The sequence below is a fragment of the Olea europaea genome, chromosome 10, assembly GCF_002742605.1.
Source record: "Olea europaea var. sylvestris chromosome 10, O_europaea_v1, whole genome shotgun sequence".
Lineage (NCBI taxonomy): Eukaryota > Viridiplantae > Streptophyta > Magnoliopsida > Lamiales > Oleaceae > Olea > Olea europaea.
The window spans coordinates 21,685,971-21,703,648 of NC_036246.1; the positions used below are offsets into that span (position 1 = coordinate 21,685,971).

The 17,678-nt window shown below is 33.2% G+C and overlaps 2 protein-coding genes across 3 annotated transcripts; both read left to right on the forward strand.

The window, feature by feature from the left end:
• The first annotated feature begins 8,311 nt into the window (after positions 1-8,311).
• On the forward strand, positions 8,312-12,929 carry LOC111401484 (ubiquitin-conjugating enzyme E2 34-like). Its single transcript, XM_023029224.1, has 10 exons — positions 8,312-8,487; positions 10,030-10,152; positions 10,681-10,735; positions 11,301-11,339; positions 11,486-11,549; positions 11,665-11,726; positions 11,825-11,864; positions 11,956-11,983; positions 12,150-12,241; positions 12,449-12,929. Exons 2-10 carry the CDS (start codon positions 10,096-10,098, stop codon positions 12,699-12,701), a joined length of 690 nt encoding a protein of 229 aa, XP_022884992.1. The 5' UTR covers positions 8,312-8,487; positions 10,030-10,095; the 3' UTR covers positions 12,702-12,929.
• A 3,227-nt stretch (positions 12,930-16,156) lies between these two features.
• LOC111402679 lies at positions 16,157-17,303 on the forward strand. Of its 2 annotated transcripts, none has more exons than XM_023031041.1 (3): positions 16,157-16,240; positions 16,455-16,627; positions 16,700-17,303. In XM_023031041.1, the coding sequence occupies exons 2-3, from the start codon at positions 16,547-16,549 to the stop codon at positions 17,102-17,104; spliced, it is 486 nt and encodes a 161-aa protein (XP_022886809.1). In that variant the 5' UTR covers positions 16,157-16,240; positions 16,455-16,546; the 3' UTR covers positions 17,105-17,303. The 2 variants fall into 2 exon arrangements, with proteins under 2 accessions (XP_022886809.1, XP_022886808.1); XM_023031040.1 differs by lacking the exon at positions 16,157-16,240 and adding an exon at positions 16,251-16,338.
• The last annotated feature ends 375 nt before the right edge of the window (positions 17,304-17,678 follow it).

The following is a 17,678-nucleotide window of genomic DNA, read 5'->3' on the forward strand; positions in this document are numbered from 1 at the left end:
GTAAATCTTTCCATATTATGAATACTTCGAAGATTTACCTGTTCAACAACGTCTTGTGTGAGTTCTCCAAGTAATGCACGCATGGTTCGAGGACTCAACTCCGTCATTGGTTCGTAACGACTGTTACTGCTCTGATTCTATCCATCTGTTCGTGGAGAGGCATGCTGCTCTTCATATCGCTCGATCATAGACTGGACTCCTCCCTGACTTGCTGCTTCCTTATCGAATCTCTGAGGCATATTGTTTCACCTTTTGTATTTTCAACACCAAACATTACTGTCCCACTGGGCGTGCCAAATTGTTTCGTGCTGGTTAGTCGCTAACAATTAAAAGGGATCAGACGATTGTGTAAGGGACAAACCTCTTGAGACAAAGTCCCAAAAAGGGGTGTTCTTTTATTGGCGATGACTTTACAATTGGAAATCAAAAACAAAATGCCTCCAAGGGGCGCAAGCACACGAGTTACTGAAAAGAGTGTTTAAGTCTAAACTAAGGAAATTAAAATTACATGTTCTCTGTTCGAGAGTTTTTGATTCCATCATTGGTTCGTAACGACTGTTACTGCTCTGATTCTGTCCATCTGTTCGTGGAGAGGGATGCTGCTCCTCATATCGCTCGATCACAGACTGGACTCCTCCCTGACTTGCTACTTCCTTATCGGATCTCTGAGGCATATTGTTTCACCTTTTGTATTTTCAACACCAAACACCACCGTCCCACTGGGCATGCCAAATTGTTTCACGCGGGTTAGTCGCTAACAATTAAAAGGGATCAGACGATTGTATAAGGGACAAACCTCTTGAGACAAAGTCCCAAAAAGGGGTGTTCTTTTATTGGCGATGACTTTACAATTGGAAATAAAAAACAAAATACCTTCAAGGAGCGCAAGCACACGAGTTACTGAAAAGAGTGTTGAAGTCTAAACTAAGGAAATTAAAATTACATGTTCTCTGTTCGAGAGTTTTTGATTCGGTCCTTTGCTCTATGTCTTTTCTCCCCTTTATACTCCATGGATGATCTTTTTTGTGATCAACTGCCTAAAAACTGCTTGATCGTTCTGCAACTGTCCACTTTCCTCATAATGGCCAGCTTGTCATGAAAACTGCTTTTTTTAACTGCTGCCATTACTATTCGTCATTCAACCGTTTTCGATTGAATTCCTTGAATCGTAGAACATGATAGGGCTGCTTTAATAACTGCTTTCATAACTGCATTTCTTGATAACCACAACGCTTTATGTTTGTTAAGACCTTGGGTGACTTGAAGGTTTGGGCGAGAATAGAGTAACAGCTCTGGGCGACTGCATGGCATTCCATTCGCTCAAATTTTGGGCGACTTACAAACTTGGGCGATAGCGTTACCGCGTTCTTGGGCCTTCATCTTGAATTGTTTGATTGGGCTTCATTCTTTGGGCTATCTGATTTGGAGATCCTCCAATTGGGCTTCATTCCTTGAGCCGTTTGATTTGGGCTGAATTTTTATGTGTCAACATCATTATTTGATGTTAGAGCAAGACTAAGAGGAGATTGCGTGCCGTTGCCAACTCAAGCAAGGACGAAACATTGGGCATTGAACATTTGAGTTGATATAACTATATTCTTTAAACAATGTGATTTGTGTAATTTTTCTAGTTCATATACTTCACAAAAAGAGTGAAGAATTGAAAGAAAAGGTCGACATGCATGGGTTACCAGATTACCTTGCAAAGAGCTATTTACGATTATGTAAAACCATTCTTATGTCAATTTTCCAACTACTCCTTAAGGTATTTGGTTGCTTATTTTATACTTTCGCTAAGCATTGTAATAACAAACATAAACTCTCCCGAATGTAAACTCTTAGGATATAGTTCACAACATAAATATTAATCGTATTTAAACCGTAAACATTAATAAAGTTGAAAATAAATTTTTAGCTATGTATTTAACTTGTTTAATCTTTAAAGTTGAACAAAAGTTTATAAGATAAGTTGGGAAATTATGAAAATGCTTTGATAGTTGAACATGAATTTTTGTGTGCTTTGATAGTTGAACTTACTCTTACGATCTTAGAATGTAATGTTGAATATTTAGAGAAATCATGAATCGTTTCATACGTCATTTTGAATTAAGGGTGGGTCACAACGTTTGGGCTTTTACAACATTTAGGCATAATGGACTTAGGCCAGTCATGAGTTGGATAAAATGGTGGAATTTACGCAGCAGCAAGTGAATAAAGATTACATTTTATAATTCAGTGATGAAGTTTAGTTGTTCAGTTTTCAGGTTTTAAACAATTTAATTAAATATTAAATCTTTTACTTAAATGACGCTTGTATCCCGTAAAATAAGCATTCAAATATGGGATTCTCTTAACTTCCTTTCTTTATCATTTGAAACCCCTGATTCTTCTCAAACACAATCTCCATCATTTCCTCGCTCAACTTTCATGATTTTTGAAATTCAACTTTCATAAATCTCCAACTTTCAAAATCGAAATGTAATGGCTAAATTGAAGGGTGAGATTAAGCTAAAAAAAGATGGTGGAGACACCAGACAGAAGAAACAAAAGAAAGCCAGATGATAGTCTAAAGAATACGTCGTTGAAAAGGAATAAATCGTATGTCGGGCAAAAAACAGTCCACCGAGGTGATATTTTCAATTTTATCTTTTTTTATATTTTATCTGTAATACTTATTCGGTGAAATATTGGTATCAAAGGAAATGTGTGGGGGAGTTGCTGTGTGAACTGTGAAAGATACGTTCTAAATTGTAGATTGATTCATAGTAGGTTTTAACTCACTTTAACATATAACTTTTGCTTCATGTTAAATTTACAAGAAAAAGTTTAATGATGTTGACGATTATATCAGTTCTGCATTTCTTATTAATTCATTCTCAGTGGGACATAAAACGTGGTTCTATGAGCTATCAATTCAAAGTCCTCGTTGAGCAACAGGGTATGAGTCTTTATACATCTATAGCCACAGATTTATTCATTAGTCATATATCATTTGCCTTGGTCATAGACGAAATGCAAATTAATACAGCTTAGTGAACTGGGGTCACTGATTACTGTAGAATGGCCACAAACCATATGCAACTTGACATAACTTAGTGAACTGAGGTCACATATAACTGTATATTAGTCATAGATCATATGCAATTTGACACAGCTCAGTGAACTGAGTCAGATCACTGTATATTAGTCACGGATTATATGCAACTTGAAACAGTTTAGTGAATTGAGGTAACTGACCACTGTATATTGGTCTCAGATCATATGCAACATGACACAGCTTAGTGAACTAAGGTCACAGATGATTGTATGTTGGTCACATATCATAAGCAACTTGAAACAGCTAGGTGATATGAGGTCATTGATCACTGTATATTGGCAACAGACCATATGCAAATTGACACAGCTTATTGAACTGTGGTCATAGATATTCTTGAATAGTTTTTGACAAAGCATGATATCATAATAATTTTTATATTTTTATTATGACAGCACATCAATATTTGTTTCTACTATATCCGCTAGTTGGCAAGGCATGGGAAGAATGTCAAATTGAAAGCTATGACGACAAACTTATGGTTCCAAATGAAGCTAAAAAACTCATGCCCTAAATTCAAGTAGAATCCTACTGCATTGTTGTCAAAGTCCAATTTGATCGATGTTGTTACAAATGTTAGTTTGCCTTTGAACTCTCCTTAGGCTAATGTGGACTTTGTTTTTATGCCAATTATACCAACAAACAAAGTGCACTGGATGCTTGCCATCCTTGAATTTAGTACACATATATTGCATGTGTTCAATTCTGCTAGGAATGCCTACCGAGACTCTATGGTCCGTATTGGGATTGAACCATTTGTCGAAATTATTCCTCACCTAATGAATGCAGTGGGACTTTGGAAAAAAAAAAACTATTGACCACTATGGAGATGATTGCATGGACTTGAGGTTGAAGATTGATAGTAGCCTTTCGCAATAGAAGAATGGGTAAGTCTATGACCATTTTTCCTATTACTAAGCATTTGGATAAGTGTCGTACCTAATAAATTATGTTATGTTTCTGTTCAGGCATGATTGCGACATATTTACGATCAAATATGCTAAATACTTGCTCCATGATGATACAGATTCTATGCCGAAGAAATTTGACGCTGGGAGAACTAGGCTGGGCATAGCGTCCTAGTTATATAAATGTTAGCAGATATTCAAGCCTACAAAGGTGGGGAAGCATACAAAAGGGAGAGAGGATTGTCATTGAGTGAAGATTGACAGTGCATTCGAAATTTAGGATGATGATAGGATTTTGTAAAGAGTTTGAATTTTGGCCTCTTTTTTATTTTCATTTATAGTAATTTGTGTGATGAAACTAGCTGTAATTATTGTGATACTATGGTTGTACATTGACACATAGGAAAATTGTTTGGTTTCGCAATTGATCAATTATAGCTTCATTTTCATTTCAGCAGGTTTGGCCATTTTATGTCTGGTCACAGGACTTTGAGATGTTTGATGGTTGTTGTGTCTGTTTCATTAACAGTTTGTGTCAATTAACAGAATATATATTTCCAAGTCACAGATTATAGCTTATTACTCATATATGTTTCTCATTGGGTCACATATCATAGTAATTCCACACGACACAGGTCACAGGTAATTTAATAGATCACCGATTGTTTTCAGATGGTCACATGTACACATAAATGTTTCTAAAACAATTGCACAGTTCATTTGTAGAAGTCACAGAATATATAGTCACATATTTAGGTCATTTGGTCACATTATGCTAAATTTTTTAGATTACGTGTTGTACAACATATTTGACCATGCAGCAATCACATAATTAATATGCACGGTCACGAATATCTATAAATTGGTCACAAATATTAATTGATGGTCACAGTTGATATTATGCATAGTTAAGTCTTCATAAGACACATTCTACCATGCTGGTCACCTATCATAATATCAAATCAAATATTATGCTTCAAAAGTCATATGGTATTCATTTGTACCATTATCACATCAACGAATATTTCATTTACAGTAAAATGATATACCAGTCCATAAGTTCAACCACTTTATGAAGTGTTAAATGCTACCAAAAGATGATCTATCTACTGCGTAACTGTGTCATCATCTAAGTTGTTGTTCTTGGATTTTTGTCCTTGCTTAATTTTAGCTTAATGAAATCAAACTACTGCATCTTCTTCGATTGTGACCATGTCCTCCACAAGGTTCACATTTGACAGTTGGTTTTCCTTTACTGGATGACCTTCTCCTATTTTCAACAGGTCTTCCAAAACTACTATGTTAATTAGGAACTAATACAATTGTGTCTTGCAATTCCCCATTTGTCGTCCATTCAACTGGATTTCCAACTAGAAATATGGAATCCTGGTATGCATTCACAATATTCGATCTTAGGTACATAGAGGTATATTGAATGGTCTAATATACACAAGTGTCAAAGTTTATTACAACAGGTCACAGATTGTCATAGACACAGTTTATAGTAATATTGTTTAATAAAACAGTACTTATTGTACATGTGCACTCATAATGGAAAGATGTGATTTCACAGAAACGGATTCCAAGTTTTAGTTCATATGCAACTTGACACGGTTTAGTAAACTCAGATCACAAATCACTGTATCTCGGTCTCAGATCATATGCAACTTGACACAGTTTACTTTAGTAAACTGAGGACACAGATAATTGTATATTGGTCACAGATCATACGCAACTTGACAAATATTAGTGAACTGAGGTCACAGATCACTGTATATTGGCCACAGACCATATGCAAATTGACATAGCTTACTGTATATGCATATTGGCAACAGAACATATGCAAACAAATTCCACGTTACACACACACACACAGATATATATATATATATATTTCAATGACTAATTAATTAAGAAACGTACGAATGTGGTCAAATGTTTTAATTATGCAGTCCACTATATTAAGTTCATGTCACAAACATATGTCTGTTAACATTTGAGCATACATATATGTGATTAGCTATATGTAGGGATGACAGAAAATCTCGCCTCGAACGAGGCAAAAAACCCCACCCTGAACACGCTAGCAAGGCAAGACGCCCTATGAAGATAAAAATAATAATAATTTTACTTCTAAATAATTTACCCACTAAAGACCCATTTTAAATTTGTATTTTATTCTCTAATTATAACATAACTCAAAATTTTGAAAATGTAAATAAAAAAAAAAAGTATAATATAAGAACCCCGCCCCGCTTGATGTACCCGATTTCAATGAATGGATATAGTAATTCGTTAAAAACGTAAAATTCATGAATCCATGGCATGACTTACCGATGGCAACGATTAAATGTATTTTCAACATAGCTTCGATTTGAAATCTTCAATTGCGTAGTGAACAATCCTTCGAACTATTCCCAAAAGTACAACACCGCCTTGGCATTAATTCTATTATACTGTGATGAGATAATTCAATTTGAGAACCTTCAAATTGTGACCTTAAATGTCAATTCTGCCATCGATAAATGTCAAATGAAGAGAAGGTGAGTTTGTATTTTAGGGAGGTGAATTTTTATTTTGGGAGTTCACCTAACGAAGGTAATTGCACGCTTGATTTCAGGAGACTAATTTAATAGAATATATATAATTGCACGCTTGAATTATGGAACTGTCTGAGCTGAAAATTGAATTGTGCATAGTTAATCCCTGATTTATGAATTTTTCCCCTAAAGAATATCCTTCCGCTTTAGTTTTTCTTGAAGAAAGAATAAATTATAGGAAATAATATTTATAAAAACTAAGCATTTATAATATTAGAAAATAAAATCGTTGTCTATATAGTAGAAAAAATTTAAATAGACATAGAATAACATTACATGTGGGATAGAAATGATTTAATTTTATTCATGATGGGTAATTGAAAAAATTAACAGCAAAATCTGAGATGCAATATTTTGGTGCAAAGTTTTCCATAACAAGTTTTTAAAAAATTTATCAAATTCCTAAAATAGTTATAATTATTCGACAATCAAAGGTTGACTGTAAAATCAACTTCAGCTCGTGCCTTACTTGATTCAATAGGTGTGATGCTTGAATTTTTATTTATTTATTTATTTATTAACATCATAACATTAAGAACCACGCAATACATCATCTACACAAAATTCGTTTTTATTGTGTTAAATTTGACATTGAAAATATTATTTAATCCCTGTTTGTTAGATATTTTCTAATAATATGACGGGTAAAAAGCAACCCTTTTTTGAAGAATTAATTATTAAAAAGTAGGAAAAAATCATGGATTCACATCAAAAATTATTTAATTTGGAGAATGTATGATCAAAATAAATTTTGAGAAAAAATAATCTTTAAAAAATAAGGGTTAAACATAAACTTAATTTCACAAGTGTTTTAGAAAATTTGAAGTTCCAAAATTCTCAGATATTTCTCACCCAAAGAATTCTTATCTACCTCAATCTCCCGCATAAAATCTTAGTAGGTTAAACTTAAACTTATCTTTTCATTAGAATAAATTCATGTTTGATTGTACTTAAAAGATAATCTTTTTATTAAGCAATAATATCCAGTTTTATGAAAAGTAAGGTAGTGGTTGGTTTGTATTTTCATTTTCAAAACGATTTTTAGTTTTCCTCGAAAACGGCCCGTTTTTCGCGTTTTGAACTTTTTCGACATTTATAACAGAAAACGCTGAAAATGATAAAAAGTCGTTTTACATTTTCAGTTATAAATTTTAACTCGTTTTTGAAAATGCGTTTTCGAAAACGACGGACTAAACGCGTTTTCCGCATTTTCGAAAATGGAAAACGAAAAATAGGCCGAAAACGGCAAACCAACCACGGCCAAAATAAATTAGACTTAATTTAGCCACCGAATTTTGTGTAGAATTTCCAATTAGTAATTAAAATAGTTTTCTTATATTATTGGTCGTTGAAGTTATTAACCATTTTACAATTCGTCACTCATTCTTTAAAACTAACATATCTTTTGACTTGACGTTTGATGAATAACTTAAGTTTTAAGGTCAACTAAACAATTCCGATCCCTCCATCAATTAGTAAAATATCATAAGTTTATTTGTCATTTAACTTAATTCTCACTCGAAGTAAAAGTAGCCTCAAGATTTTAAGTGAAGTTCTTGCCTTTTTATATATTTAATTTTTATAATATATAATGTTAGTGACCTAAAGGATAAGAAAAATTCTCTTAAGGCCATTGCCAATTAATGGAATTAACTGAAATAAATCAAGTAAGTTTGAGTAATTTTTTGAACTGCCAAACATGGTATAATATACAAATTAGAACTTGGGATACTGCATGCCTTTGTTCCCGAACCCAAATCAATTCATCGAATCGGAAACTCCACAGTTTTATAGTATATTCGGCGTTTTAAAATGTTATATTAAGTATTGATATTCGGAATGATTTTAGTTGGCAATCCTTTTGATTAGAACATTTTGATCTCCGGTAATTTACGCCTCTTTCTCTACACACTTTGTATTTTTTATGATTTTTTGCTGCTTTTTTTTTAATGGATGGATCACGTTATGGAGAATGGAATTTTTTTTAAGTGGCCTCGGATTTTAACACTGATAATGGCTGCGATAACGAGTCGTCTATATAAATTTTGGCAGTTTTATTGCAGGAGTGGGTGTTCTAGGAATGTATTTTGGGTAAATTAGCGATTGAGCAGCTCTATATCTCTCTGGATTTTGAGAAATTTTGACATTTTTTAGGGCTATCTCGATTATAATTTTTTTTTGGTCCAAGTTTGAGTACAGTTTAGTGATGCGGAAGCCGTCCCCCCTTGTTCATGAAAATGCCTTCGGAATTTTGTTTTTGGACCAAAGGGAATTCTGTTTTTAGCGAGTAGCAAAATTCGAGGAGAGAAATGGATGGAAAATTCCCACTTATATCTCCTTATAGAGAAGAATTAAAATGTCAAATATATACAGCTAATGCTCTTTGTAATTAATTGTTTCTGGAAACATATACGAGTCTTTTATCTAAATTACCACCAGTCATATGATTTCTGCATAATTTCATGGATTTCTTGTACAAAGGATTAATGGTAGGAGTTGGAAAGCACCTTTTTATGTTTTTTTTGTAATGCATATTGCTAAATAAGATGCGTGTTGGAAATAAACATATTCTGGTCAAGAGCTACTATTAAATTCTACATGGTACATCTTGCTCAAATAAACTGGCAGTTAGTTCATCATTTCTTTTGTCTGTCATAGATGTTAATGAAGCATTGAAGATATTAGGACAGTATCACCCAGATTGTGAAGTTAGTAAAAGTCTATTTCTTGTATACTGATTCTCTATTTTAATGGCTTATTTTCTATAGGATATTTACTTTTTTCTGGAAGAACAACAACCAGTTATAAAGTTAGGAAAATGTAAATCAGAAAATGGAAAGAAGTGGGTTCTTAATTATATTATCTGTCATCTCAAATTATTAACTGTTGGACATTACTTAAAGAGTATTAATGACATAATTGTTAGGTAGGATTCTTCGGGAGGATTTTCAGTAGTTTATTGGTAAAAAATGACACTGTTACTCTTTGGAACTGATGAATATGCAGATTGGGTTCAATTTCAGCTGGTGAAAATGGGTGGTTTAGACAAGCGAAAGAAAACAAGTTGAATTACATAAGTTCACGAAGCTGTTAAATGTTGATGCTTCACTCTTCAAAGTTGTCTGCATTGATGATTCTTATTTTTATAATCATGAAGATGGAATGCAGGAAATGAGTTTTATGTTTCTGGTTAGCTGAGTTGGCTGTAAACATGTACTTATGTATGCATAGTTGTTTTCTTCAGTTTCTGAAAAATAATTGTTTTTCTTGAAACTCGATCTTATTTATTTATACTGATATTGAGTTTTCTATGCATTTTCCATGAAACTATTATACCATAAACTCTTAACATTTTTTTAAATTTGCATGTACATTTGTTGAAAATGGACAAGCTTATCAAGTTCTAAAAGTTACTTCTGTTTTACAGGAGACGCCCTAGTTTTTGAAGACCAATCTAGAATTCGTATAGCTTTTAATTATCATTTTGACGGAGATGACAGAGAAAGCATGTCTAAAACGCCTTCAGAAGGATTATAGAGCAATTTGTAAAGTACGTTTTTTCCCCCTGAAAATCTTTAAATTTATACATATTGCTGAATACATACGCTTCTCAGTTGCAATGAATTATATTTACTCCTGCATTCCGACATTGTAGTGTTTAGGAGTTTCTTAGATGGAGAATACCTCATTTATATGTGAAAAGATAACTTTAATCCATCTTTTTGTTCCTTTAGTCTGTATAGTACTAACATTGATGATAGATCTCACACAGTATAATGCGGACTTTAATATATTAGATTTCACTTTCAATTTCACAGCAAGATCTTCACATGATGGCCACCTAGTCAGTTTTCATGTTTTGGACACCATTATTCATCAGCAGAATGATGCTGAATACGATTTATGAATTATGTTGCTATCTTTNACCAAATGTGGTCATGCCAGCTATTGCTTACTTTTCTGTGTGCTTTGTGCAATATCCTCTCTTTTAATATTGTTTTAATATTGATTGATTTCAGCCTTTATTGCAAATTATGTGCTAGTATTATTGCTGATTGTTTGTCTTATTCATTTCAAGGAACCTGTTCCCCATGTAGTGGCCCGTCCTCAACCAAATGACATCCTCGAGTGGCGTAAGTTCCGCAAGTTATGTTCTTTCTACGTGGATGTTTGTTCCATGAGCCTTTTCTGGTGCACATTCAGTTTCTTTCTGCTTTCGCTTTTGTATTATTTTGATGTATCAAAAGAAGTGGATTTTTGAAATAAATTTTTGGATATATTTTCATACTTGATTTCTCGTGCTCATCAATATGATATATACCAATTTCGTTCATGTGTGGGACAATTAGGTTTTCCAGTTGTCATTTGTTTTCATATGCTTTTGCTGCTCTGTGTCACTCTTCATTCTTCTTGTTACTTCATGTGCTAAATGACAAAAATCCTTCGTACAGTTATCAGGTTTATCAAATTGGAAAAGGAAATAATATCTTGGATAGCCCTTTATTGAAATACAAAGATATTATATTAATGCGTTTTTGGAGGTTATTTTGTGAATTATTTTCTATAATCATGCATTTTTGGCTGATTCTATAGGGTTATTGATTCAATGGAATGATAGTTATTATTCGTTTCTTTCCCCGTTCTCTTATTTATTTTCATCATTTTTTAATTGTACCTTTTATCTAATGTTGTGGTCAGATTACGTGTTGGAGGGAAGCATAGGAACACCATATGCAGGTTTCTTGTATTTATTATCCATTGTAAATATGTTGGCTGTATCGAGAGGGAGAGTGAAAATTCATGGAGTTGTGCACAAGAGATGTTTCTTTGTTTTTATAATGCTTGCTTATTTTGTTTTGCTTTTACATTATTAATCGCTCCAGGTGGATATTACCATGGAAAGATAATATTTCCTGCAGAGTATCCTTTCAAACCTCCAGGAATCAGGTAATTTAGTTCCCATCAAAATTTGCATCTAAAATTTATTTAACGCTTGAAGATTGTTGGCTTCACAATTTTGGCATTCATATGTATGATGTCAAATGCTATTTATCATCTGTAGTATGATTACTCCCAGTGGGCGCTTCAAACCACAAAAGAAGCTTTGCCTTTCTATGAGTGATTGTAAGTTATCATGAAGTTACATTGACGTATTAATTATTTGATATCACAAGTCTCTTTTTTTTCCCTCCTTCCACTTACGAATATCATATTTATTTCAGACCATCCTGAGAGTTGGAATCCCATGTGGTCTGTCTCCACGTAAGGAGTTGTCACTGAGGCAAATACGGTCTTTCTTTTCTCTAGCAGTGTCAAGTTTGTTGAGCTGATTTTTCCCTTTATTTTCATGCAGGATTTTGACAGGACTCCTTTCCTTCATGGTTAGTTCATCAAAAAGTTTTATAATTGAATCTATCACATTTTGCCAACTGGAACTGCCATTCATTTTACTATTCGTTAGAAAACAGTTTCAATAATCAGAAACTCAGCCAAATGAGATAATGTTTCTGAAAAATTGGAGGGTGCTTCTGCTCTGTTGTGTTTCAGATGGACAGCAATCCTACCTCAGGCAGTGTGACAACTACTGTAGAAGAGAAAAAGAGGCTTGCAAAAGCTTCTCTGGCTTTTAATTGTAAAAAGTGAGTTTTTTCCCGAATCAGATGCCTCCTTTTTTGGTATGCAAATGGCTATTGCTTTTGTTTATGGGAATGATGAATTAAGTTGTTTTGTCGTGTAAGCACATTTTTGAATTGTGGATGGCTCATTAATCTCTGAAATGTTGTGGTCCCTTTTAACCGTTGCACTTTTTGGATGGGCGCGTAACAAATTTGATTTGTTCTCAACAGCCCAATCTTTAACAAGCTTTTTCCAGAATATGTCGAGAAATATGAAGAGCAGTTAGCAGCTGAACAACCGAGAGAGCAGGCATCTACTCCAGATGAAACATCAGAACCCTCGTTGAAGAAAACTAAAGCAAAGAAGGAGCTGAAAACAGTAGAAGGTCCAATTAATCAGAGGCAACAATCTTTCCCAATGTGGTTGTTACTCTTATTATTTTTCATTTTTGGTAGTGTTATGGCCCTGCCTTTGCTTGCTTAGAGTGGGTTGCGGGTTTTGAGTGTGCTTAGAGGACTCGAGCATCTTCAATCTCGACGGGGTACTTTTGATTTCTTGATGCCCTCTTACGCTCATGGTTATATACTTAGTAGTTTGTATAGAGATCGTGCTGATGAAGAGGGATCAATTTGATGCGATTCTCTTAATTTCTGTGATCTGGTTCTTGATATTATGATGATTCCATAAGCATCTGCTGTCATTGTTGGTTCAAATTTGAGGTAACGGGTCTACCTGAGCCTAGGGCTAGGACTCAAGCCTTCGTTTTTTATTGTAAAAAAATAATAGAATTAAATACAAAAAAATATTAAAAATAGCTAAAATTTAAATAATTTACCAAATTTTAATACAGTCTTGAGCTCGATTAATGGGGGCGTCTTGAGCTCGATTAATGGGGGCCTAAGCTACCTACCGACTGAACTCTCACGAGCCGATAGCGGCCCGAGCTCATTACCATTCATATCGGTCAGAAAGTGATGGTCGTGGAGTTGAATGATGGTGATGATTTGTTTAATTTGGTTTTTAAATTCGAGAACGATAAGATAAATTTGTTTATTTTATGGTCAAAAGCAATATAATTTTTATTAAAAAGGGTAGATCTATATTTAATTTTAATTAACCAACTTTTTCTTGGAAGTTCAATTAATGAGCCTATGTTTGGGAACGATTTATAAACAGTTTAATTCATAAATAGACAAAAAGGGAGATGCATACGATAATACTTATGAATTTATTTCATTATGTGATTGAAAATGAAGTTTGATCAATATATAAATTTGTCAGACGGATGCTAAACTTAGAAGAACTGTATTAGGATATGTTTCAATTGCAGCAGGAGGGCCTTGAAATTGTGCTATTGACAACTAAACCAATTTACAATTTATTTTTCAATTAATATAATAAAATTTGTTATACAAAAACAAGTCAGAAGAGGCCCCAGTTGGTTGCCAAAAAAAAAAAAAATTGTTACTGGGATCCTTTGATCAATTTAACATTGAAACAATTACATCAATCAAAAATAACTTTACATCGTCAGTTCCAAATTCATTGAAAATAAGAAAATTCCATAAAATCCTCATGTTTTCACCTTCTTTCTTATGATTTGGAATCTCAAATAGCTATTTCGTTACAATAAAGTCATGAGTATAGGAAAATTCTAACAGAACTTGTACCGACACTGATGTGGCAAAACATGATTGGATTTTTTCCCCATTTTCCAATAATGATACACCATGTGTTGTCTGTAAGATTTTTTTGTAAAAAATTATGTACCTATAGCATTGTTCATTTCGTTGACGATTTCTCTCCACATATTTTTAACACTTTAATACATCATATTTTTTAGCTAATGAGAAGCCGCCAACAAATATATTACACATTAACGTCTTCTAATTTACTAATAAATAATAATGTATTGAGTTTTTAAAAATGTATAGAAAAACGACAAGTTCAAGACCATAAATCTAAAGTCCTTTTTATGTGCTTTTGTGACACATCAAAAGAACCTAATTTCCCTCCTAAAGTGTGAAAGAGACACATCGGACCCTCCGAAACATGCGGCATGAAAATTTTCATCTTCTTCCTTGACCCACAAATGGATGGTGACAGATATTAGTTGGTTACCTTTCAATTTACTTTACTTAAACATGCAAATTCAAGAAATAATTAAACACTATTTATTAATTAGGTCTATCTAATTATGTAATTATAGGTGTATTAATTCCTTCATAAGCATCTCCTTGTCACTCACTTTACCCCTCCCTATTGTAACAATTTAATTGAATTAATAGCTAATAACTCCATGATTACATGTCTCCCAATTGAAAGCAAAGAGGGTTTTTTCGAAGTTGAGCATATGTGAATCATGTGATAATTTTATAGAGAATTAGATGATTTTCATCCAATCAAGAACGATATTCGTATGTTATTTCTTATCAATTATGCTACAAGTACAGTACTTTTTACATCATTTTTTACAGTACTGTCACATCAAACAAGTGGACCCCACTATTAAAATAATCATGGAGCCTACTCTTGTGAGTGGGCTGTCAATTGCTGTACACTCAGCTTAATTCATTTCTTATTCATGCAATTATTCATGTACGAAGACCGTCATTAACAATGTCCATGCTGCTTATTTATATCATTCTAAAGTACGATATTTAATGGAATTATCTTAACTGCAATCAAATATGTGTGCAGTTACATGGTATATAAAATTCCAAGTACAATTACTTGATTGACATTAAATTGCTAGTATTACTCACAAATTTATTATATGTTGAAATAACTCGGTTGAGAGTTTAAACTCATAAAGCATGTAAATTTTAATCTGTATCCATGTTTACTATTGAACACTCAGTAATGTGCACATCGTGTTTATTATTCATTAAAAGCTTGACATGTAAATTTTTTGAAAATTTATAGTTGTGATAATCGAATTCATAACCACTATCAGATGAGATTCCAGGATGAGTCATCTTATTTAAAAACTTAAATCAAAAGAAACGAAACCATTAAATTATTTAGATTTTATCTTCGACAAATCGCATATAGGAGCAATAATCATCATCCACAAACTTGATTTGACTAGTCAAAGTTGAACGTGCATTACACTTTATTCTGAAATACTTTATAAGTGATGTAAAAGTAATATTTGTTACCAATTTGTTGAAAAATTTGATGAGTCTCAGACAAATTAAAGAAAATAAAATTTAATATAGAAATTTAAGAAAATAAAATTGTACTCAAATTGTAGTCTCAAAACTCAATTTCTATGATTCTAATTTTTTGTAATGATGAAATACTATAAATGAGCAATCTTTTTATATTACATTTGATACATAAAAATTAATTGTTAATACATAAATTTAAACATTTAGTGCTTGTTTGGTAGATATTTTGTTAATTGATTTTTTGACTGTTAGAGATAAAGTGGGTCTTACCTGTGAGATAAGAATTCAAAAACGACGGCTGAATAGTGAGATAACGGTAAAAAAAATTGATTTTAATTGGCTTTTAATCCCCACCAAACATGCTCTCATTAAAATTTCTAGATACATGAATATGAATATATTCATCTATAATAACTCTAGATTCATGTAATTTAAGTGAAAATTCATTGAATCTAGATTAAAGTGAATATTAATTAATTGAGAATTAATAACACAAATTTCATAAATGACAATAATTATGTAGTATTTATTATATATTGAAAAATGAAAAAGTAAAGTATTAGTGAAATAATTGAATTGTAGAGAGTTAAAATCATCAAAAAAAAATTGATTATCCCTTGATGTGATATTTTAATATATTATAGATTATAGATATTAAAGCTTTGTTAATTTCCATTAATCAAATTTACCATTTCTTAAAGTATTGTTACTTACCATTAATGTCTTTAGCCATTTTAAATGCATGCATTAATTCATACGGCGCTGGCCTTCTCCAATACGCACTCTTCCTTTCATAAATAAATGTTTTTACTTTAGTAGCTCTCACTACCTATCCAACTGCCAAACATTGTAAGGCAATTTCATTTGATGAACATATACTTAGCTGGATTCTACATTTTGGGAACAAAATCATAAAAGAAGAAACCTAATGAATCAATGAGATCATTGTAATATCTTTTTTTATAATCATACTGCTCAGTTTCATATCTATTACTTAGTGCATTTTACTCTCCTTCATAGGTTTCATCGTCCGGAAGTTGTCGTTAAGGACATTATTTTGCAGGTTGAGAACAGATTCCAACCATACTCGGTGTCGACGAGAAATTGCTCGATAACTTTCGAAGTCGATATATTTTGGGATTTTGGTTTTCAGAAATGAAGTCTCCAATGTACAAGAAATATGACAGTGCAGATTATTTTGACTATGAGTTTGATTGCCAAGCAAATTTTAAACAGGTAAGTTCTCTAATCTTTAGTTGTATGATCTGTGTCTTCCTCTTTGTTTTGATACTTGTATATCAATTTCAGTTTCTTGACGAAGCAAAAGCATGCCAAGGAAATTTCAAGATTGAGCCTCCTGAAAAGGTGGGAATTAAGGGACAATTACAAGGGGAGAAAAAGAACAGAAAATCATGGAAAAATTCCCTGTTCTTCTGGTTGAAAACGGATAAGAAGAACAAGTCCGTCGTGCAGCAATCTCCAAGAAATGGCACCATCGGTTCTGAACTGAGTCGTGGTCCATTCTCGGGTCCAGTCCGTGGAAGTGGTGGTGGTAGCATTACTGACAGACCCCGGAAGCCAACATCGGGGCCCATCACCAGACTTCTCCTTTCGAGCAAGAGAGTCAAGGACGAGGTGCCCTATGTGTCTCTTGGCCAGCTTAAAAATTCCCAAGATGATCAATCTTATGGACCTGTTTACTTGGTTACTTAGTATAGATCAGTAAAGAATATCATGTACTGTGAATCTATGATCCTGTTTATATCTTTTTAGAACATCCAAATTTTCAAGAATGTGGCATGATTCATGGCTGTCGGTTGGTTATCATTGTCTAATTTTTGTGAGAAAAAGCAGAGGTGCACATACAGCCCATACTATGGTGTTGAATGTACAAGACAACCTGGTTTTAACTCCCCTGATTAAGAATTGATGTAATCATTTTACCATTCAAATAAATTGGCTACATATTTTGACAATAAGAATGAGAAATTTTCACTCGTTGCACTAATTGGATGCATACTCAAGCGATCCATCGATGGATAGGGGACTTAAGTGAATGATGAGAACAAGGTAGATTCGTATTACCTCCAAACACATTACATACGCTCTGTAGTATGCTTGATTCATGCCCCCTTCAATGATTCAAAAACCTGTCATATTCTTGGAACACCGAGTTCATGCCCTCGTCTGATCCATCAATGAATGGGGTTCTTGCATGAACAATAAGAGCAAGATGGATTCGTACCTCGAAAAAAATTACGCTTCGCAGCATGCTTCATTCATGCCT